Source organism: Schistocerca nitens, chromosome 12 (genome assembly GCF_023898315.1).
Source record: "Schistocerca nitens isolate TAMUIC-IGC-003100 chromosome 12, iqSchNite1.1, whole genome shotgun sequence".
In the NCBI taxonomy this organism is placed as follows: domain Eukaryota; kingdom Metazoa; phylum Arthropoda; class Insecta; order Orthoptera; family Acrididae; genus Schistocerca; species Schistocerca nitens.
In genome coordinates this window covers 173,092,288-173,116,250 of record NC_064625.1, presented here as the reverse complement: position 1 = coordinate 173,116,250, position 23,963 = coordinate 173,092,288, and the positions used below count along the sequence as shown (strand labels likewise).

At 45.2% G+C, this 23,963-nt stretch overlaps 1 protein-coding gene across 1 annotated transcript in view; it reads left to right on the top strand.

The window, feature by feature from the left end:
* LOC126215101 (venom allergen 3-like) overlaps positions 1 to 22,917 on the top strand; it is a 56,015-nt gene extending 33,098 nt beyond the window's left edge. The window contains exons 4-8 of the mRNA XM_049941751.1: positions 2,733 to 2,814; positions 4,655 to 4,818; positions 8,299 to 8,399; positions 13,081 to 13,175; positions 21,495 to 22,917. Coding sequence (XP_049797708.1) covers positions 2,733 to 2,814; positions 4,655 to 4,818; positions 8,299 to 8,399; positions 13,081 to 13,175; positions 21,495 to 21,571 — 519 coding nt within the window. The 3' untranslated portion in view covers positions 21,572 to 22,917. The remainder of the gene's footprint in view (positions 1 to 2,732; positions 2,815 to 4,654; positions 4,819 to 8,298; positions 8,400 to 13,080; positions 13,176 to 21,494) is intronic.
* Positions 22,918 to 23,963: the final 1,046 nt, after the last annotated feature.

Here is a 23,963-nt window from a genome sequence, read left to right as displayed (position 1 = left end):
TACCTTTTGTATGAAGGACCAATATACGAGGTGTGGCTAGAAAAAAACCGGACTAGTACTGGTGAAACAATAAAACGAATGCAATAAGGCTGAAAGTCGCGTGGCCTGTCACGTGACTCTCGCTCCGCCTACTACTCGAGTTTCATCTGCCTCCTGCACTCAGTCTGCCCGTGGCGTCTGTTTTAAGTAGTTGACGTTTTGTCTGTGCGTCGGAAAATGTTGAGTGTACAGAAAGAACACCGTGTTAACATCAAATTTTGTTTCAAACTAGGAAAATCTGCAAGTGAAACGTTTGTAATGTTACAACAAGTGTACGGCGATGATTGTTTATCGCGAACACAAGTGTTTGAGTGGTTTAAACGATTTAAAGATGGCCGCGAAGACACCAGTGATGACACTCGCACTGGCAGACCATTGTCAGCAAAAACTGATGCAAACATTGAAAACATCGGTAAACTTGTTCGACAAGATCGCCGTTTAACAATCAGAGCAGTGTCTGAGTTAACAGGAGTTGACAAGGAAAGTGTTAGGCAGATTCTTCATGAAAGTTTCAACATGAACAAAGTGTGTTCAAAAATGGTTCCAAAGTGTCTCACAATTGAACAGAAGGAACGCCGAAGAATGATTTGTTCTGACATCCTGGAAAACATTGAAAGTGATCCCACCTTCTTACAAAATGTTATTACTTGCGATGAATCGTGGTTTTTTACTTAAGATCCCGAAACTAAACGCCAATCGATGCATTGGAAAACTCCTGGTTCTCCACGACAAAAAAAAGCACGAATGTCAAAATCGAAATTCAAGGCAATGATGATTGTTTTTTTTTTTTTTTTTTTTGACATCAATGGGATTGTGCACATTGATTGGGTACCAGAGGGACAAACAGTGAATCAGCATTACTACATTAGCGTCCTGGCTACCCTACGTGAGCGAGTACGAAGAAAACGGAACGATTTGTGGAGAAAAAAGTCATGGATCCTTCACCAAAACAATGCCCCAGCTCACAGTGCGTTGTCAAAACACAACATTCCCATCTTAGATCATCCACCCTACTCACCTGATTTGGCCCCCTGTGACTTTTTTCTTTTCCCTAAAGTCAAGTCAGCTTTGAAAGGAACTAGATTTGAGACTGTTGAAGCAGTAAAAGAAAAAGCGACGGAAGTAATGTATGGACTTACCGAAAATTATCTGCAGCATTGCTATGTACAGTGGAAAATTCGTATGGAGCGGTGTAGAGACCGAGGAGGAGAGTACATTGAAGGAGATAACATGAAATTGTAAATAATTGTAAATAAATGTTTTTTTCCAGCGTCAGTCCGGTTTTTTTCTAGCCGCACCTCGTATATTTTAATCGTACAATTTCGTATCAGTTATCTTTTGTCATAAAATTTCAGATTACAATTCTTCAAACAAAGCTCAGGCTAATCGACGCGAAGATAATCTCGGAAGTTTTCTTTTTTTTTTAACAACCACCAGAGAGAGTACAACAAAGAATAATTATGTGCTCATGGCATAGCTATGGTATGAAACTACTTTGCGCATCGATTCTGCGAGTATGAAGATAGAAAATTAGTAAACGTCGTTCAAGGGTAGAATTGTATCAGAATAATTCATCGAATATAAAGAGATATTACATGCTGATGAGTGGCGTCGCATGGTATTCAGCGATAAATCGTGGATCTGCTCTACGCCGGATGACCATGATCGTTGAGTATAGTGGCGATCTGGGGAGAGGTACCATACTTGCAATGTTTTGGAGGAGAGGCACCCCGGCGTAATAGCACGGGGAGCCGTTGAGTATAAGTTCAGGTCACGGCCGGTAGTGACTGAGTGAATGGCGGAGCAACGGCGCCTCCCGGACGCCCTCGCTCCTCACGTATTACCTCTGATGCCATTTTTCAGAAGGCAGGTGTCTCTGTCAACTACCTGCGTGATGTTGATGTACACTGGTTGCCAGCGAGTTACCAACCTGAAAGAACAAGTGCCGCACCAGTTCGATCGTCAAATCATCCCAGTGCCAGTATCAAGGATATGCAGGACCAGTTACAATAGTTGTGGGCCAGCTTATCTCAGGAGAGAATTCAAACAATTTCTGACAGCCTACAAAATTGAATCAGTGCGTGTATCAAAGCTACAGTGAGTGGGCTCATATTGCTAAGTTCTTTGTAAATTTGACTTGACTTTGTAATCAGTAGCATAACATCACATACTCTCGCCCCCTTCTAGATGTTTGTCTCTCTCTCTCTGACGGCCGCTGTGGCCGAGCCGTTCTAGGCGCTTCAGTCAGCAACCGCGCTGCTGCTACGGTCGCAAGTTCGAATCCTACCTCAGGCATGGCTGTGTGTGATGTCCTGTACCATAGTGCTCAGAGCCATTTGAAACACTCTCTCTCTCTCTCTCTCTCTCTCTCTCTCTCTCTCTCTCTCTCTCTTTTTTTTTTTTTAAAGCAGTGTAGCAGTGTAATCTATTTTGTATGACCTGTGGTATCGCATAGTGTGTCACTGGGGTTCTGAAATTTCCTGGAGTGACAGGTTTACCAATATACTGAGATGTTCGTCTCAGTGCAGTTCGTAGTACATTTAAAAATGATAACAGGGGCGCTGTCAGCTGGGAGTTTGTATTTAACGGATCTCGAAATCCCAGTCACATCAACTTTGCACCAGTGACAGCGATAGTAAACAGTGAAAACTTAGCTGCCTGTCAGGACTCACCCTTGTGTTGGTATGTTGCAGGTGTGGGACGAGGAGCTGGCGTCGATCGCTCAGCGCTGGGCTGACCAGTGCACCATGGGACACGACCACAACCGCGACGTCTGTGAGTACCAGTACCGCACTGCCCGTCCCTCCTCTACGTTCAAACTCTACCAAGATTGAAACTTCGTGGAAGGATAATGCTGTGTGTCTCACAGGTTACTCGAACCCAGAACCTTGCCTTTCTTAGCGTCTGAGCTATCCATGTATGAGTAACGACCCGCCCTCACACCTTTTCTTCTGCCATTATCTCATTCCCATCTTTTCAAAATTCAGGGAAGCTCTCATACATATCTCTCTGGACTCGCGTAACTACAATAAAGCAGAAATGAGTTAGCCACAACCTACCGAATTCTTTCTAGAATGGAACTTCAACTTTCCAGGGGAGAGACAGCTCTCTTTTAAAGTTTTTCGCTGCTGTATGCTGGACCGTGACTCCAGTCTTAAATCTTGTATTTCGGTATTGCTCACGGAACCAGTCGTGGTAATTAATCAGAATTGAAGTTGTACTCGTGAAATACCTCATAGTACAGAGAGGTATGTAAATATATTCTAGATTATATATTAATGCCTTATTTGTTCTATACTTGTCGAAAATGTTGTCCCACAAGGCTAAGTGCTTGTATGGTCAAGATGACATACCGTAATACTGGTTTTATACAGTAAATAATTTACAATAAATGAATAATGGGACGTTACTTATGAAATGGCCCTTAGCGCAAAACTACATGGTTGCCTCGTAAAACTTTACCTTACTGCTCCTTTTATTCCATAATCAAACTTGTTAGGCCTAACGGACAACCCTCGATATGGACGGCCAACGGTCACGGACGTAGAACGGCTTCATGACATCACAGTCAGCAATCCACGAAAGGCAGCGCGGTGTGGCATTGGGGCTCAATGTCACCCGTGCCGCAGTAGCCAGGAACTTGAGGAGATGTATGGGTTTTTCATGAACTGAGTGAAGCGAATTTGATTCAGCGCGTGTCCCTCTGCGTCTCCTTACTGAGAGGCATTCAGAATTCTCCTTTCTGGAACGGATGGTAATTGGTTGGGATGTGTTTCGTGTACACGACAGCCAGAAGAGTAAAGCGTGGTGCAAGACGGAGCAGCCACCACTATAAGTTCCTAAACTAGGGCTTTACTACTCATCTGGTAGGGCTGCAAAGGCGTCCTGTACTACCAACTTCTTCCGAATGAGATTCTCACTTCCGAGATAGGTGGATAGTCTCAGGGCGAGAGTCGATGAGAAACGGCTGATGTCACCTTTCATCACGACAACGCCAGACAACATACCTCTATGCTGACCGATCAAAAGCTGTGATCATTTGAGTGGGATGTGTTATCCCGACCGCTGTATTCGCCAGACATTGCCCCTTTCGACTTTCAGCTATTCTATTCCCCGAAGAATTTCGTGGGTGGCAAACGCCTTTCATCTCCCTGGAGGACTGCAGACTGACCCGAAAAGTCCATCAACCTGAACCGTCCTCCATTTTGTAACAATGCCATTTATAAGCTTCCAGAGAAAATGAAATATATATTGGCGATAATAATGATGTATACTGCACCATAAAATTAGTTTGTTTACAAATCCGATCCGTCTTCTTTAGTTAAGTTGTGGACGATGTTGTGCGTGAAGTGTGTAAGCAGACAGGCCGGCAACCAACCTGTCGTAGCTGTACTGCTGGGAGGTGTGTTCCCAGGCGTTCTTCGTGACTGCACTGTAACGAAAAGCGAACGATTTCATGGGACAACCCAGTACTTTCACAATCGAAAAATCCTTTTGCGGGCAGAACCTTTATATTTCTGGGTCTCGACTAGAAGCCCTGGTGTGGACACCGTAGTGTAGCGACGACACGGCACAGCCTGGGCCGGCGCTGACGCCCCGCGCACGTGTGTTCCAGCGCGCTTCCCCGTCGGCCAGAACGTGGCCGCCACGTGGACGACGCGCCGGCAGGTGAGCCCGGAGCCCGACTTCCCGCGGCAGATCGCCGCCTGGTACGGCGAGGTGGCCGCCTACCGCTACCAGGACGGCAGCCTGGGAGCCGCCACCGGACACTACACGCAGGTACGTCACGCCGCACTCCCCCTCCTAGTGCCGCTCTACCCGCACCCGGCCATGGGCTTCACGCATAGACTTTACGTTCATTACTTTTACGCCGCATATAATACTAGTTTACCACGTTCTGCTTCGCTCGCATACCCAGTATTGCAACATCATCTAAACTTTTCACTTTAATTAAGGTCAAGCCGTCCGCAGTGCCAGAACGGTTTTAGGCGCATCAGTCCGAAAGCGCGCAACTGTTACGGCTGCAGGTTCGAATCCTGCCTCGGGCATGGATGTCTGTGACGTCCTTAGGTTAGTTAGGTTTAAGTAGTTCTAAGTTCTAGGGGAGTCATGACCACAGCTGTTGAGTCCCATAGTGCTCAGAGCCATTTTTGAAGATGACGTGCTACAGACGCGAAATTTAACCGACAGGAAGAAGATGCTGTGATATGCAAAATTATTCAGGTAGTGAAGGGAGACGAAAATTTAATAGTCATGGGTGACTGGAATTCGTCAGTAGGAAAAGGGAGAGAAGGAAACATAGTAGGTGAATGTGGATTGGGGGGGAAGAAATGAAAGAGGAAGCCGCCTTGTAGAATTTTGCACAGAGCATAACTTAATCATAGCTAATACTTGGTTCAAGAATCATAAAAGAAGGTTGTATACCTGGAAGAATCCTGGAGATACTAAAAGGTATCAGATAGATTATATAATGGTAAGACAGAGATTTAGGAACCAGGTTTTAAATTGTAAGACATTTCCAGGGGCAGATGTGGACTCTGACCACAATATATTGGTTATGAACTGCAGATTGAAACTGAAGAAACTGCAAAAAAGTGGGAATTTAAGGAGATGAGACCTGGATAAACAGAAAGAACCAGAGGTTGTAGAGAGTTTCAGGGAGAGCATAAGGGAACAATTGACAGGAATGGGGGAAAGAAATACAGTAGAAGAAGAATGGGTAGCTCTGAGGGATGAAGTAGTGAAGGCAGCAGAGGATCAAGTAGGTAAAAAGACGAGGGCTAATAGAAATCCTTGGGTAACAGAAGAAATATTGAATTTAAAGGAGAAAATATAAAAATGCAGTAAATGAAGCAGGCAAAAGGGAATACAAACGTCTCAAAAATGAGATCGACAGGAAGTGCAAAATGGCTAAGCAGGTATGGCTAGAGGACAAATGTAAGGATGTAGAGGCTTGTCTCACTAGGGGTAAGATAGATACTGCCTGCAGGAAAATTAAAGAGACCTTTGGAGAGAAGAGAACCACTTGTATGAATATCAAGAGCTCAGATGGCAACCCAGTTCTAAGCAAAGAAGGGAAGGCAGAAAGGTGGAAGGAGTATATAGAGGGTCTATACAAGGGCGAAGTACTTGAGGACAATATTATCGAAATGAAAGAGGATGTAGATGAAGATGAAATGGGAGATATGATACTGCGTGAAGAGTTTGACAGAGCACTGAAAGACCTGAGTCGAAACAAGGCCCCGGGAGTAGACAACATTCCATTAGAACTACTGACGGCCTTGGAAGAGCCAGTCCTGACAAAACTCTACCATCTGGTGAGCAAGATGTACGAGACAGGCGAAATACCCTCAGACTTCAAGAAGAATATAATAATTCCAATCCCAAAGAAAGCAGGTGTTGGCAGATGTGAAAATTACCGAACTATCAGTTTAATAAGTCACGGCTGCAAAATACGAACGCGAATTCTTTACAGACGAATGGAAAAACTAGTACAAGCGACCTTGGGGAAGATCAGTTTGGATTCCGTAGAAATATTGGAACACGTGAGGCAATACTGACCCTGCGGCTTATCTTAGAAGCTAGATTAAGGAAAGGCAAACCTACGTTTCTAGATTTTGTAGACTTAGAGAAAGCTTTTGACAATGTTGACTGGAATACTCTCTTTCAAATTCTGAAGGTGGCAGGGGTAAAATACAGGGAGCGAAAGGCTATTTACAATTTGTATAGAAACCAAATGGCAGTTATAAGAGTTGAGGGACATGAAAGGGAAGCAGTGGTTGGGAAGGGAGTGAGACAGGGTTGTAGCCTCTCCCAGATGTTATTCAATCTGTATATTGAGCAAGCAGTGAAGGAAATAAAAGAAAAATTCGGAGTAGGTATTAAAATCCATGGAGAAGAAATAAAAACTTTGAGGTTCGCCGATGACATTGTAATTCTGTCAGAGACAGCAAAGGACTTGGAAGAGCAGTTGAACGGAATGGACAGTGTCTTGAAAGAAGGATATAAGATGAACATCAACAAATGCAAAACGAGGATAATGGAATGTAGTCGAATTAAGTCCGGTGATGCTGCGGGAATTAGATTAGGAAATGAGACACTTAAAGTAATGCAGGAGTTTTGCTATTTGGGGAGCAAAATTACTGATGATGGTCGAAATAGAGAGGATATAAAATGTAGACTGGCAATGGCAAGGAAAGCGTTTCTGAAGAAGAGAAATTTGTTAACATCGAGTATAGATTTAAGTGTCAGGAAGTCGTTTCTGAAAGTATTTGTATGGTGTGTAGCCATGTATGGAAGTGAAACGTGGACAATCAATAGTTTAAACAAGAAGAGAATAGAAGCTTTCGAAATGTGGTGCTACATGAGAATGCTGAAGATTAGATGGATAGATCAAATAACTAATGAGGAGGTATTGAATAGGATTGGGGAGAAGAGGAATTTGTGGCACAAGGGATCAGTTGGTAGGACATGTTTTGAGGCATCAAGGGATCACCAGTTTAGTATTGGAGGGCAGCGTGGAGGGTAAAAATCGGAGACCAAGAGATGAATACACCAAGCAGATTCAGAAGGATGTAGGCTGCAGTAGGTACTGGGAGATGAAGAAGCTTGCAACAGGATAGAGTAGCATGGAGAGCTGCATCAAACCAGTCTCAGAACTGAAGACCACAACAACAACAAGTTCTAGGGGACTGATGACCTCAGATGTTAAGTCCCATTGTGCTCAGAGCCATTTGAACCATTTTTGAATCAAGTCCATAGCAGTATGGTCTTTTTCGAATGTACTTCTCACTAGCAGGTACCTGGCATCGGAAGTCTTTGTTAATACGTCCTTTTCAATATTACGATAACATTTCTGTACAAACTTTCATGTCATAACACATATTTCTAGAGGAGACAAATACCAAATTTGATATATTTAGCTCTAAAAATGTTGTAATATAACGAACCATTCACATAAAGACTTTCATCCCCTATTTCACCCCCTTGGGATTGAATTTCCAAAAACACCGGAACATGCCCCTCCGCATCTGGTGACCCCTCTCACTTGAGGATGACGCGGCAGTCGGTCGGTACCTTTGGGCCTTGCGAGGCCTGTACGGGCATGGAGGGGAGGAATTTCGAAAAATCACTTCTTAAGCGATACCTACAGTATAAAATTAACACCCCCTCCAAATTTCAAGTTTTTGTCGTGTCCGTGAATTTACCGCTCGCGACTAGACTGGCTGCTCCCTCACAGCCCCCGCTGTTGTGTTGCAGCTGGTGTGGGGAGACACGTACCTGGTGGGCTGCGGCTACAGTTTCTTCTACGACCGCAGCCGCGGATACACCAAGCTCTACGTCTGCAACTACGGGCCTGGGTAAGTCTCTCTATTATTAGGGAATTTTGCATTTATGTAACACTAACATCTGCTAATCTATCACAAATTTTAATCGCTACCAGCTTTCATAGAAACGATCGTCTGACAACATAAAACTGGTGTTGTAACTGTTCTGATCGTCATTCCGTGATAGCCTATCCTGTGCAGCCGCAAAGCTATTGCACCCTACCTTTACCTGAACCACCTTATTGTATTCCAGCCTTCGTCTCCTTCTGCAATTCCCCTCCCCCCCCCCCCCCCTGCCTCCTCTCTCTCTCTCTCTCTCTCTCTCTCTCTCTCTCACTCACACACACACACACACACACACACACACTTCCTTCCTTTACAAAACTGGCAATCCCTTCTTCTAGTCACGCTGCGCCATAAATTTCCTTTTTTCCCCAATTCGGTTCTTTCCCTAATTGTTATTCATTTGATCTACTCATCTACTCTGCAGATTTCTTCTGTAGTACAATATCCCAAACGCTTCTGCTCTCTTGTGCTTATCGACCATGTTTCACTTCCGTTCAGGGCTACACTCCAGGCAAACATCATCAGAAAAAACTTTCTGATTTTATACACGACTAGCGACCCGCATCAGCTTTACACGGATAGCACCAAGTATACACAGTCAGCCTAAAAACACTTGGTCTTAAGTGTTTGGGATGTAAACTGTTGTAATGGAGTTCAAATGCAATATGTATTTTGATAAATTTTCGTATTTTGTAATGCAAATCACTCACCTACGTTGAAGTTTTTCACGTGTATCTCACATGCTATTCACTAATTTCTCTTAACAGATAAACATACAATATGGTGGCTTTTATTTAGCTTTTGTTTAGAGGAACAATTCCTCCACATCAATTTTCGTACAACTTAAACGATTTAAGCAGAGCACGCCGGAAAACTTCTCATGAGGCACGACCAAATGACAATCATTATCGTAGCTCAGCCAATTTGTACGAAATCTTTGTAAATTATACACACAAATCTTCCACGTGAATCGATCTAACATATTAGTAAAAACCTTATGAAAATAGCTACAGAAATACCTGAGGTTATCGTTCACATACAGACACAAAAGCGTGGCGGGGTACTTTAATTTATAATACGTACACACATTAGCAAATTTCTATTTTTTAGTAATTCTTTTCTTCCCACACCCAGTCTTCATTTTACATTCACTCTGTTTCGGCCAACACCGCTCACTTTCCTGCCCAAATAGCTAAACTCGCCTACTCCTTTTTGCGTCTCATTTCCTAATATACACTCCTGGAAATTGAAATAAGAACACCGTGAATTCATTGTCCCAGGAAGGGGAAACTTTATTGACACATTCCTGGGGTCAGATACATCACATGATCACACTGACAGAACCACAGGCACATAGACACAGGCAACAGAGCATGCACAATATCGGCACTAGAACAGTGTATATCCACCTTTCGCAGCAATGCAGGCTGCTATTCTCCCATGGAGATGATCGTAGAGATGCTGGATGTAGTCCTGTGGAACGGCTTGCCATGCCATTTCCACCTGGCGCCTCAGTTGGACCAGCGTTCGTACTGGACGTGCAGACCGCGTGAGACGACGCTTCATCCAGTCCCAAACATGCTCAATGGGGGACAGATCCGGAGATCTTGCTGGACAGGGTAGTTGACTTAGACCTTCTAGAGCACGTTGGGTGGCACGGGATACATGCGGACGTGCATTGTCCTGTTGGAACAGCAAGTTCCCTTGCCGGTCTAGGAATGGTAGAACGATGGGTTCGATGACGGTTTGGATGTACCGTGCACTATTCAGTGTCCCCTCGACGATCACCAGTGGTGTACGGCCAGTGTAGGAGATGGCTCCCCACACCATGATGCCGGGTGTTGGCCCTGTGTGCCTCGGTCGTATGCAGTCCTGATTGTGGCGCTCACCTGCACGGCGCCAAACACGCATACGACCATCATTGGCACCAAGGCAGAAGCGACTCTCATCGCTGAAGACGACACGTCTCCATTCGTCCCTCCATTCACGCCTGTCGCGACACCACTGGAGGCGGGCTGCACGATGTTGGGGCGGGAGCGGAAGACGGCCTAACGGTGTGCGGGACCGTAGCCCAGCTTCATGGAGACGGTTGCGAATGGTCCTCGCCGATACCTCAGGAGCAACAGTGTCCCTAATTTGCTGGGAAGTGGCGGTGCGGTCCCCTACGGCACTGCGTAGGATCCTACGGTCTCGGCGTGCATCCGTGCGTCGCTGCGGTCCGGTCCCAGGTCGACGGGCACGTGCACCTTCCGCCGACCACTGGCGACAACATCGATGTACTGTGGAGACCTCACGCCCCACGTGTTGAGCAATTCGGCGGTACGTCCACCCGGCCTCCCGCATGCCCACTATACGCCCTCGCTCAAAGTCCGTCAACTGCACATACGGTTCACGTCCACGCTGTCGCGGCATGCTACCAGTGTTAAAGACTGCGATGGAGCTCCGTATGCCACGGCAAAATGGCTGACACTGACGGCGGCGGTGCACAAATGCTGCGCAGCTGGCGCCATTCGACGGCCAACACCGCGGTTCCTGGTGTGTCCGCTGCGCCGTGCGTGTGATCATTGCTTGTACAGCCCTCTCGCAGTGTCCGGAGCAAGTATGGTGGGTCTGACACACCGGTGTCAATGTGTTCTTTTTTCCATTTCCAGGAGTGTAATTCCACCAGTATCTCCCCATGTAATTCGACTGCACTACATTTCCCATGTTTCACTTCAGTTAATGATCATCTTGTACCACCGTTCCAAGACGTTATCCTTTCCGTTCAACTCCCGTCCTTGCTCCTTCGTCGTTTCTGAGAGGATTGCTATGTCACTGGCAAGCATCAAAGGTTTTATTTTTTCTGCCTGAACAAATTCCGTCTCCAAATTTATTCTTACTTTCCTTCACAGCTTGCTCACTGTGCAGACTAGATAACATCGAGGATAGATGACTCACTACGTTCTCGTCTACTGCTTCACTTTCATGTCCTTTGCCTTTTAATAACCGCAGTCTTGCTTCTGTATTTTACTGCTGCAGCTTATCCCCAAAATTCTTAAAGGAGCCTGCTTCGGTTTTTGCGCTTGCTGTACCGTCAACAACAAACACAAAAGTTTAAAAAGTAATGTTTTGTATTTACTATTCTTGGTGCTTCCGTGACCCTGATGCTTTACAGGCTGCTACATGAACTGAAGAGACTGGTGCAAGTACGTGCTAACGCATAAGAGCGAGTTTTGAGTTTTTTCAATGGTGAAATTGAAAGACAAGAACGTAAATACAGCGCCACAAAACAAAGACGAGAGCCGCTTCTCGAAAAAACCTGTTACTAGCAAGAGGTTCATTGGAAAACACAATACGCAAAGTGATAAAATTAACTCCTTCTAACTATTTAAAAAACAGTCGTAGGTCGCAGAATGTTCTTTATTAACTTATGAACGATGCGTTCTGCCCGGACAGGGCATCAGCTGGTTACCTGAAATACGACGACTGTCCAGTAAGTAAATTCCTATCGGTCGCGAAATGGTAAACACAGTGAAGTCCAGAAACGTTTTATTTGCAACAGTTAGGTACACCTTCCACCTTCTTCTCTACATTGTTGTCGCTCCAGCTTCGAGTTTTGTCGTAGTGTTGTATCAACTTTCCAATATCCTCGTCATAGAAAGCAGCCGCCGGTGCTTTCGGCCAGTTATCTGCACTGGTCTGCAGCTCGATGCCTGTGGAAAAATTTTGTCTTCATAGCCAGCGCTTCTTCTGAGCAGAGATGAGACTCAGGGAGAGCCAATTACGGACTGTATTGTGGTTGATCAAACATTTCTCGTCGGAAACGCTGCAGGAGCGTCTTCATTGCCCCTGCAGTGTGCGGCCGAGAATTGGCGCGAAGAAGGAACTGCTCGACAGTTGTGCTATGTGGGCTGCATGACGCAGGCGACCTCTCTAACCAGGCCCTCATACATGGCGGGAAACGCTATTCCCTGCGCATCTTAACGTGCTCACTGTTCACTCAAAACTGAAAAGAGCGACGCGACAGGATCGACGGGCATGCTAGAGACACTGACCAACACGTCTGTGCAAAGCTTTGCCGGATTTTCCCAGTGGTTTCCATTTCGCGACCGATCGGAACTTACTTTCTGGACAACCCTCGTATATGGGTACAATGCCATTACAATAAATCCGGTGTGCTCCTTTCCTGTACTATTATAAAAGCAAAATGAGCATAAAAAGCAGTAAACACGAACAACAGTCATGCAATGCGTGGCCGCTCTATCGGTCACAGAAAATTGCAGCTCTAGCAAGTTAAATAACGGTCAATGGTGCGTACATGTGCCAAGTTACAATGGTGTCCGACCATGTCTTCTGGGTGCTCTTCTCTTCTTGTCGGATATGTAAGTTCATTCAATATGATATTTTGAGGTAACCCATGAACCAAACAATTTTTTTTCTCTTTTTTCCAAAACCTAATTGTCTGTATGAATTAACAATTCTTGCTGATGCTTCATTAAATAACTGGATATGCTAAATACCGTTTCTCATCACATTCAATCATTTACGAAATTTGTCGTAGGTCTGTGTGCGTGTATGGGGGGTGGCGGTGTTTGTTTTCAGACATGTTACTGTTGAGGTGAGCTGTGTTCAGCGTTGTATTATGTTGTGTATGTTGTTGCTGTTGCAGAGGTAACGTTGTTGGAGCAGCCCCTTACGAGAAGGGCAGCCCATCCTGTTCGTCCCAGGGCATCTCCCCGTCCAAGCGCTACCCTGGACTCTGTGGTAAGTTTCTCTCTTTCAAGTGCTCCTATCACATATGGAAGGAACTAACATTTATCTGTGTTTTCTCCTCCCTATTAGTTTTCTTCACATATCGTCCTTCTACCTCCCCCTTAATCTCTCTCTCTCTCTCTCTCTCTCTCTCTCTCTATATATATATATATATATATATATATATATATATATATATATATATATATATATTTCTGTGGTAATCTATTTTTTATCTACCTATCTATCCATCCATCCATTCCTGCACCGCTTTCTTCCACTTCTTTCTAAATCTGCTAGACGAAAGATGCCATTTATCTGGTAAGAACCTTCCTAAACACTTCAGTAACAGTCTTTCGGGGTACAAAACAGGGAAGATTCAGGTTTAACGTCACTTCGACTTCCAGGTCTTCACAAAGGCAGCGTAAGATCATTGAGGCAACAGCAAGCAACTGCCCGTGTCGTTAAAAAACAATCAACTATTAAACGATCTAGAGAAACAGCAGAAAACGTATATCTGGATGGCCAGAGGGGATCTCAGCTGTCCACTCCAGTGGGCTGAATAGCAAGTGTGAAACTACGAACTTTATTCATTTTCCCATATACATTGTGCTTCAGCTCTGCTGGGGACACTCTCAGTGATGTGTCTGAATGTTTACAGAGGAATGGTCGCCCATTCTTCGTCAAGAGCCGGAACCGCAAAGGATACTGGTGGTGGACGCTGAGGTCTGGAGTGAAATCAACATTCTACTTCACCCCGTATGTGTTCCATTGGGCTCAGGTTGAGCTCCGGTCAGGCTAATGCATTTCAGAAATGTTATTGTCCAAGAAACATTCCCTCAAAGATGCTGCTCTGTGACAGGATGCATTGTCATCCTGATATAAACAAGCGTCGTCTCCGAACATTCCCCCCACTCATTCCATGTAGGCTTTCAGGGCCGGCGTCTTCATCAATAAACACTTCCGGGCTAAGTTGCCGTGGTCGATCTGTAGAACTTCTTCTCACTGACGTTTCGTCCTCAACTACGGAGATCACGAAATAAAATTTGGTGAAACAAGCGTGCTAGCGAGGACGTCGCATTATTATACACGTATGTATAGAGAGGCAATTGAAATCCACAAACATCAATACAATTTTAATCGTAAAGAAGTAGGATTAAAATTGGATAAGATATGGCGGTCGACGTTGCATCAATCACGTGACAATCGATTGCCTGCAATCGAGAGAACAGACGATAGCCAGAGATAGCTGCACATCGACGCCACGTGACGTGCGGTGGCGCCCTCTACGATATTCATATAAGCGGCGGCCCCAGCTCCTAGCAGCCAGTCGTTGACTCACCTCCGAAGATGTTCTCCGTAGTTGAGAACGAAACGTCAGGGAGAAGAAGTTCTACAGATCGACCACGGCAACTTAGCCCGGAAGTGTTTATTGATGATTCCCCCCACTGTATGCAGAACACAATTCTCTAACATTTGTTGGGATTCTTTCGCATTTAGGGTTTTCTTAACCGCAATAACAGGAGCATACCCTAACCACGAGGAACGCCCCCATTAATTCATGCTTCACTGTTCGCGTTGGCGTTCTCCAGGTATTCGCTAAACTCAAAGCTTCCCATCGGATTGTCAAAAAGTTATACCGTAACTCATTCCTCGAAATCTCTCGTTTCCATTCATCCAGTGTTCAGTGGCGTCGATGTTTACACCACCTCACGTGTCGCTCAACGCCGACTGAAGAAACGTGTGGCTAATGAGGAGCTGCTCAACCATTGGACTCCATTAACCCCCTACGCACAGTTATCGTGCCAGCTGCACTGCTGGAAGTATTTCACTAATTTCAAGCGATTTTTCACCACCATCCTCCGCGCTGCCAGGCGGTCCCTGTATGACGTCTGCCGGGTCTGTGTAGCTGTGGTGCTTGCTACACGTTCCCTCTCACTGACGTCACCAACAGTTTTCTGCAGCTTTAGAAGGGTTTGAGTGACCCTCACAGATTTGTTCTCAAGTGACGTCCAACGACCAGTCCACATTCGACTTAACTACCTAACTGAGTTCTCCCGACCGACCCATTCTACATCTACATCTACATTTTTACTCCGCAAGCCACCTAACGGTGTGTGGCGGAGGGCACTTTACGTGCCACTGTCATTACCTTCCGCCGGCCGTTGTGGCCGTGTGGTTCTAGGCGCTTCAGTCTGGAACCGCAGGACCGCTACGGTCGCAGGTTCGAATCCTGCCTCGGCCATGGATGTGTGTGATGTCCTTAGGTTAGTCAGGTTTAATTAGTTCTAAGTTCTAGGCGACTGATGACCTCAGAAGTCGCATAGTGCTCAGAGCCATTTGAACCATTTCATTACCTTCCTTTCCTGTTCCAGTCTCGTATGGTTCGCGGGAAGAACGACTGCCGGAAAGCCCCCGTGCGCGCTCGAATCTCTCTAATTTTACATTCGTGATCTCCTCTGAAGGTATAAGTAGGGGGAAGCAATATATTCGATACCTCATCCAGAAACGCACGCTCTCGAAACCTGGCGAGCAAGCTACACCGCGATGCAGAGCGCCTCTCTTGCGGAGTCTGTCACTCGAGTTTGCTAAACATCTCCGTAACGCTATCACGCTTACCAAATAACCCTGTGACGAAACGCGCCGCTCTTCTTTGGATCTTCTCTATCTCCTCCGTCAACCCGACCTGGTACGGATCCCACACTGATGAGCAATACTCAAGTATAGGTCGAACGAGTGTTTTGTAAGCCACCTCCTTTGTTGATGGACTACATTTTCTAAGGACTCTCCCAATGAATATCAACCTGGTACCCGCCTTAACAACAATTAATTTTATACGATCATTCCACTTCAAATCGTTCCGCACGCATACTCCCAGATATTTTACAGAAGGAACTGCTACCAGTGTTTGTTCCGCTATCATATAATCATACAATAAAGGATCCTTCTTTCTATGTATTCGCAATACATTACATTTGTCTATGTTAGGGGTCAGTTGCCACTTCCTGCACCAAGTCCGCTGCAGGTCTTCCTGCATTTCGCTACAATTTTCTAATGCTGCAACTTCTCTGTATACTACAGCATCATCCGCGAAAAGCCGCATGGAACTTCCGACACTATCTACTAGGTCATTTATATATATTGTGAAAAGCAATGGTCCCATAACACTCCCCTGTGGCGCGCCAGAGGTTACTTTAACGTCTGTAGACGTCTCTCCATTGTTAACAACATGCTGTGTTCTGTTTGCTGAAAACTCTTCAATCCAGCCACACAGCTGGTCTGATATTCCGTAGGCTCTTACTTTGTTTATCAGGCGACAGTGCGGAACTGTATCGAACGCCTTCCGGAAGTCAAGGAAAATAGCATCTACCTGGGAGCCTGTATCTAATATTTTCTGGGTCTCATGAACAAATAAAGAGAGTTGGGTCTCACACGATCGCTGTTTCCGGAATCCATGCTGATTCCTACAGAGTAGATTCTGGGTTTCCAAAAACGACATGATACTCGAGCAAAAAACATGTTCTAAAATTCTACAACAGATCGACGTCAGAGATATAGGTCTATAGTTTTGCGCATCTGCTCGACGACCCTTGTTGAAGACTGGGACTACCTGAGCTCTTTTACAATCATTTGGAACCTTCCGTTCCTCTAGAGACTTGCGGTACACGGCTGTTAGAAGGGGGGCAAGCTCTTTCGCGTACTCTGTGTAGAATCGAACTGGTATCCCGTCAGGTCCAGTAGACTTTCCTCTGTTGAGTGATTCCAGTTGTTCTATTCCTTGGACACTTATTTCGATGTCAGCCATTTTTTCGTTTGTGCAAGAATTTAGAGAAGGAACTGCAGTACGGTCTTCCTCTGTGAAACAGCTTTGGAAAAAGGTGTTTAGTATTTCAGCTTTGCGCGTGTCAATCACTCCAACTGCACACGCCCCACACCATAACAGAGCCTCCACCAGCTTGAACAGTCCCCTGCTGACATGCAGAGTCCACGGATTCATGAGGTTGTCTCTGTACTCGTACGCGTCCATCCACTCGAATTAATTTGGAACGAGAATCATCTCACCAGTCATCAACATCCAGTGTAGGTGTTGACGGGCCCAGACGAGGCGTAAAGCTCTGTCGTGCAGTCATCAAGTGTACACGAGACTCCGACAGCCCATATCGATGATGTCCTTGAATGGCTCTTTCGCTCACACTTGTTCATGGCCGAGCATTGAAATCTAAAATTACACTTCTGTCACGTTGAACCATTTTCTTCAGTCGTTGTTGGTCCCGCTCTTGCAGGAACTTTTTCTGGCCGCAGCAATGTCGGAGATTTGATGTTTTACCGCATTCCTGATATTTACAGTACACTCGTGAAAATCCCCAGTTCATCGGTACCTCGGAGATGCTGTGTCCCATCGCTCGTGCGCAGACTATAACGCCACGTTCAGATTCACTTAAATCTTGATAACCTGCCATTGTAGCTGCAGTAACTGATCTAACAACTGCGTCAGACACTTGTTGTCTTATATAGGCATTGCCGACCGCAGCGGCGTATTCTGCCTGTTTACATATCTCTCTGTATTTCAATACGCATGCCTGACCCAGTTTCTTTGGAGCTTTAGTGTATGACAGCTACTAAAGCTGGACCTAAAACGCTGCCCTATGGCACTCACAGGCGTGTACACGTCCGAAGTTCCCAAGCGACCAAAGCGAGACACTGCGTCCGATAGGTAAGGCCAGGGCCAGGGCCAGGAGTAGGGGCAGGACTGCGCTCATTGGTCGGCAGAGCACGCCTCGGCGACGCTTGGAAATTACTCGGGGCGGACTGCCGGGGAAATTAGCCCCCTCGCAATTTCCTCCGCCGTCAGCCTCTGGCAGGTGCGCTGAGTGGCCCGGCGGAGTAAGGAGCACCCGGAACAGGACAGCCACTCTCATCGCAGACGTGTCCCTCCCCGAAACAGATACGACATTTGTCTTCGCGAGGTACCGTAAAATAACAATTCGATGTACATCAAAAAATTTCACTCCTTTTTACGGTAACTGCCGTCTCGGTGAGAGGAGGTGAGGCCTACTGTTCAAATTGACGGTATCATGATTCTAGTGCTAAAAATAAAGTGCTAATACACGTCTGAGTCACATTAATGTGAACATCAGCTTCGTTTGTCGTCAGCGTACACTGCTGGCCATTAAAATTGCTTCACCACGAAGATGACGTGCTACAGACGCGAAATTTAACCAACAGGAAGTAGATGCTGTGCTATGCAAATGATTAGATTTTCAGAGCATTCACACAAAGTTGGCGCCGGCGGCGACACCTACAACGTGCTGACACGAGGAAAGTTTCCAACCGATTTCTCATACACAAACAGCAGTTGACCGGCGTTGCCTGGTGAAACGTTGTTGTAATGCCTCGTGTAAGGAGGAGAAATGCGTACCGTCACGGTTTCGACTTTGATAAAGATTGGGTTGTAGCCTATATCGATTGCAGTTTATCGTATCGCGACATTGCTGCTCGCATTAGTCGAGATCCAATGACTGTTAGCAGAATATGGAATCGGTGGAGTCAGGAGGGTAATACGGAACGCCGTGCTGGATCCCAACGGCCTCGTATCACTAGCAGTCGAAATGACAGGCATCCGCATGGCTGTAACGGATCGTGCAGCCACGTCTCGATCCCTGAGTCAACAGATGGGGACGTTTGCAAGACAACAACCATCTGCACGAACACTTCGACGACGTTTGCAGCAGCACGGACTCTAAGCTCGGAGACCATGGCTGTGGTTACCCTTGGCGATGCATCACAGACAGGAGCACTTGCGATGGTGTACTCAACGACGAACCTGGGTGCACAAATGGCAAAATGTCATTTTTTCGGATGAATCCAGGTTCTGTTTACAGCATCACGATGGTCGCATCCGTGTTTGGCGACATCGCGGTGAACGCACATTGGAAGCGTGTATTCGTCATCGCCATACTGGCATATCACCCGGCGTGATGGTATGGCGTGCCATTGGTTACACGTCTCGGTCACCTCTTGTTCGCACTGACGGCACTTTGAACAGTGGACGTTACATTTCAGATGTGTTACGACCCGTGGCTCTACCCTTCATTCGATCCCTGCGAAACCCTACATTTCAGCAGGATAATGCACGACCGAATGTTGCAGGTCATGTACGGGCCTCTCTGGATACAGAATATGTTCGACTGCTGCCCTGGCCAGCACATTCTCCACATCTTTCACCAATTGAAAACGTCTCGTGAATGGTGGCCGAACAACTGGCTCGTCACAATACGCCAGTCACTACTCTTGATGAACTGTGGTGTCGTGTTGAAGCTGCATGAGCAGCTGTACCTGTACACGCCATCTAAGCTCTGTTTGAATCAATGCCCAGGCGTATCAAGGCCGTTATTACGGCCAGAAGTGGTTGTTCTGGGTACTGATTTCTCAGGATCTATGCACCCAAATTGCGTGAAAATGTAATCGCATGTCCGTTCTAGTATAATATATTTGTCCAATGAATACCCGTTTATCATCTGCATTTCTTCTTGGTGTAGCAATTTTAATGGCGAGTATTGTATAATAACCACGTACAGGCAGCAGTTGGCAGAACTACCAGTGGAAGGTATATAGAGCGAGTCGGGGGGCGCGCAAAACAGTGCAGTCGTTGCCGTAAGGCAAACACGGAGCGATTTATCCGACGTATAAAAGCGGATCGAGGGTGCAAACATTTCTGGCATGGTTAAGTTTGTAAATAGTTGGTGTGCCGTCGTAGTTAAAGTACACCCTGCTTGGAAAAATGGCACTATCCAAAACTGGAGCGTAGGCAACTGTGGTCCACCGCGGGCACAGATAAAAGGCGTGACTGAAGGCTGCGGAGAAGCGTATGGGCGAACAGACGTCCAGCTGTTGAGCAACCGGCAGTCCAGATGAACCGAGGGGCTACCGACAGTATCTGCTCAACGAATGTTCACCAAACGTTGCAGTAGGTGGCTGGTTCGTGCATCCGTGCTGACTCCTGTTCATCGCCGATGAAGAGTGGAATTTGCACTCTAGTACAGCCAGTGGACGTCCACCGAGTCCCCACAGATGGCCTTTTCGGATGAATCGCTTTTTATGCTCCACTTGGCGTGAAACGTCTGAAAACAAACTTACGAAAAATATCTTTTTCGACGTTTATTATCCGACTGTATGTTCGTTCATCTGTTAAGAACTCTTTTTTTTCGGGATCGGGTAGAAGTATCAAGTTCAAATTTATGTTACATAATGAAACCTATAGACCCTTGGCGGTGTATGAAATCTAAGCTTCCACGTCAGTGCCATGAAAAGATACGACCATTTATATCATATGTTTTGATGCTCGCAAACTCACTCATCAGAAATTAAAGGGTGTTTCCATTTCGTCTACAACAATAAAATTTGGCAAGCAGCAAGGTTTCCCGGGACAAGTAAAGAAAAAACTTGTCGATTGTAATTATATCACACGAAAAAGATATTTCTTTTGCCATTTATTATCCGATTACGGAATTAAAATTAAAATATCCTCCAAAGTCTTGGAATTCCCGCCGCGCGGGATTAGCTGAGCGGTCTAGGGAGCTGCAGTCATGGACTGTGCTGCTGGTCCCGGAGGAGGTTCGAGTCGTCCTTGGCCATGTGTGTGTGTGTTTGTCCTTAGGACAATTTAGCTTAAGTAGTGTGTAAGCTTAGGGACTGATGACCTTAGCAGTTGAGTCCCATAAGATTTCACATACATTTCAACATTGTTTTTGGAGTTCCTTTGGGCCAACATATTGTTAGTATTAATATAAGGCAAAAATCGTCGATATTCTCCATTCGTGGGACGGATGAGCTGTCTGTGTACGGAATCCTCGGAGTGCGAGTCCTTCTCACAGCTGACCAGCTTTTTTAAAACAACTTGTGTAACACCAGTAGTGCTTTATCCTGATGTTAACTTCAAAAAAAAAAAAAAGGTTCATATGGCTCTGAGCACTATGGGGCTCAACTTCTGAGGTCATCAGTCCCCTAGAACTTAGAACTACTTAAACCTAACTAACCTAAGGACATCACACACATCCATGCCCGAGGCAGGATTCGAACCTGCGACCGTAGCGGTCTCGCGGCTCCAGACTGCAGCGCCTAGAACCGCTCGGCTACTTCGGCCGGCCTGATGAAAACTTCCATAAAGTTTTCAGTGCAGCACACGTTTAAATTCTGCATACGCTATAAAAGCTTGTTAGTGGCATCGGTCTAATGCAGCCTTTTTGAGACGTCCACACATGACGTACATTCTACTGGTAATTGACATAACTAGGCAGTGTTGCCAACCTGGTCTCTCCGTGTCTCTTGCAGAGGTGCGCGGCTACTCGCAGCTGGGGTCGCAGTGCAGCTACACGACCTTCGGCGGCTTCTCCGCCTTCTGGGGATGAACACGCCGACGTCGACGGCGCACGCTCTTCGCTGGTCACCGGTTCGACACTCTACGGCCTAGCCAGCTGACACCGCCTGTCCACAGCAGAGCTGGAGTGGGCTGCGAGGAACTGGAGATTTTCCAGCAACTTCTCCATACGGAAGCGACGCTGAGTCACTATGGGGAGGAGAAATTCACCTCCCACGCCGCCCCACCGCAGTCTCTAAACGCTTTCCTCAAGGCACGCCGCCTCTGTTCTCAGAAGAAATTCTGCTCTTTGTTCGCAGTAAACGTTCTGCTTCTACTGCCTTTGTACAAAAGCGACATAATGTGAAAAAAACACCAGAATTGTGGATCAAATCGCGCTAGATCACCGGGAGCATTTACATCACGTAATCATTCCATTACTTCACGCCATTTGCTACGCAATTTCTTCCTCTGCTCCTATGTAAACATTAAGAACTACTGTACCTAGACTCAGTCTTAAACTGCCCTTATCATAGCCCTATCAATAAACATCATATTCTAAAATTGTCAGGCCTGGGTTTCCCCGTACTTTTCTTTAGCAGATTACTCATCACTTCTGTCATTTTCAGAGAAGTCTGTAGCTTGTACCAACACTTATTGTTGCCAACCAACAGCTGAGGAAAACAACCAAGGTAGACGTATAATACAAATACTATTATCTCTCTTGATAATATGATGCACGTCACGCCATTCATGAGTGCTCTCTATATCTCCAGTATACGGAAACTATGTTTGGACTTGTCATTTTCTTTTACAGTCATACAATTCTAATTACAGGAGATTCATTTCACACCAGTTATGTACAAAAAGACAATAAGCTGTCATGCCTTAGAATCAAAAAATAACCTCCATAATATTAGTTACTCGATCATGTCACCCCGTGCCCCTTTTAGCAGGTCTTTCATTTTGATCTTCTTGATGTTGTTTTCACCAGAACATTCAGAAACCTTTCCTTGTCGGCGTTAAATAAACAATGCCGATCAGGAGTCGAAGTGTTACTCAAAACGTAACGTTCTGTGCTTCAAAAGTCTTCGCCATTGTTCACCTCCCATTGCATCTTCCGTCGAAAGCATATCATTTCAGAGTTTAAGAACTCTGGAAAGTACACGCCGTGTCTTATTTTTCCGTCCCATATTGGGATCTGATATCAAAGTATATATCTCTATGCTTCATGTGTCAATGCTACGAGTACATGAAATAAAATATTCTACTCTTGTAACCTGAAATATGTCACGCTTAGCGATATTCTAAATAAATACCAAAATATTTATGTACGTACTTACATAGTTACAAAACATATATGGTTTTGGTTGTGTGCTTATTTAAGGTCTTGTATTAACTGTGATCATTTGATAATTTTGTGAAACATAATAAATGATAATTAAAATATTAAAGTGTCCTCACTTTTCACTATTTTCCATTGTATAACTATCCTATTTAAATCTCCAATTGACAATGCAGACTTGGCGATCTGCCTAGTCATTGTCCGTAATTAGCAACTTATTTCGAGCCCCCATTAAGGTAAATCCACAAATATACGTATTTCGTGACTATCAAGCTCATCTTTAAATAATTCGTCTCATCGTGTGTTCGAATGATGCAACTAGATTGTTTTTAGTTGTTGTTGTTGGTATGGCCCATTTTCAAAATGAATTATTAACATTACGTTGGGAAAAATACACACATCTGTTACAAATCAGAAGTAATTGAGAAGTCACAGTTTCCTCAATAATAAGTTATCATTTATCCACCTGCCTGTAGATTCAGTCGCAGCTACAAGTCACAAATAGACCTATCACATTCAATGCTGTAACGACAGGGCTTACATTTTTATGACCTACAATACCAGAAAAATTATCACTTAAATTACATGAATATATCAAGAATACGACGTAAAATTTATATACAGCGTATGTAAAGTTAGTTACAAAATTAACTAGAGAACAACGGTTTTCAGACTGTGTGATGAAGCTCTCAGGAGCGTCGAGGTGTTCCCCTATATGTGTCGCAATGACTTCATAAAAAATAATAATTTATTTTGTTTGCTTTGTAAGTAAAGGAACAACGCGTGCGCCAATAGTCACATCTGGCAGCCGGTAAGTAAATCTAGTTACTCCGGCAGTCGAATCGTACTACATCACACACTTGCTTTCGTTCAATAAAAATCAGTTTGAAGATTAGTTTTCATTTATTGTTTGTCTCCTGTGATTTGTGTTTGCTAGCATGGACAAATTTTTAAATATAACTACGAATTGTGATATCATGCAGTACTAAAGACATGTATATATATGAAAATGCACAAAGTATGACGGAGATACCCGAGGGCAGGATTTAAGTGTGCGTCTACTACCGGTGAAAATGAGAAAGGATCACAATGCGTCATT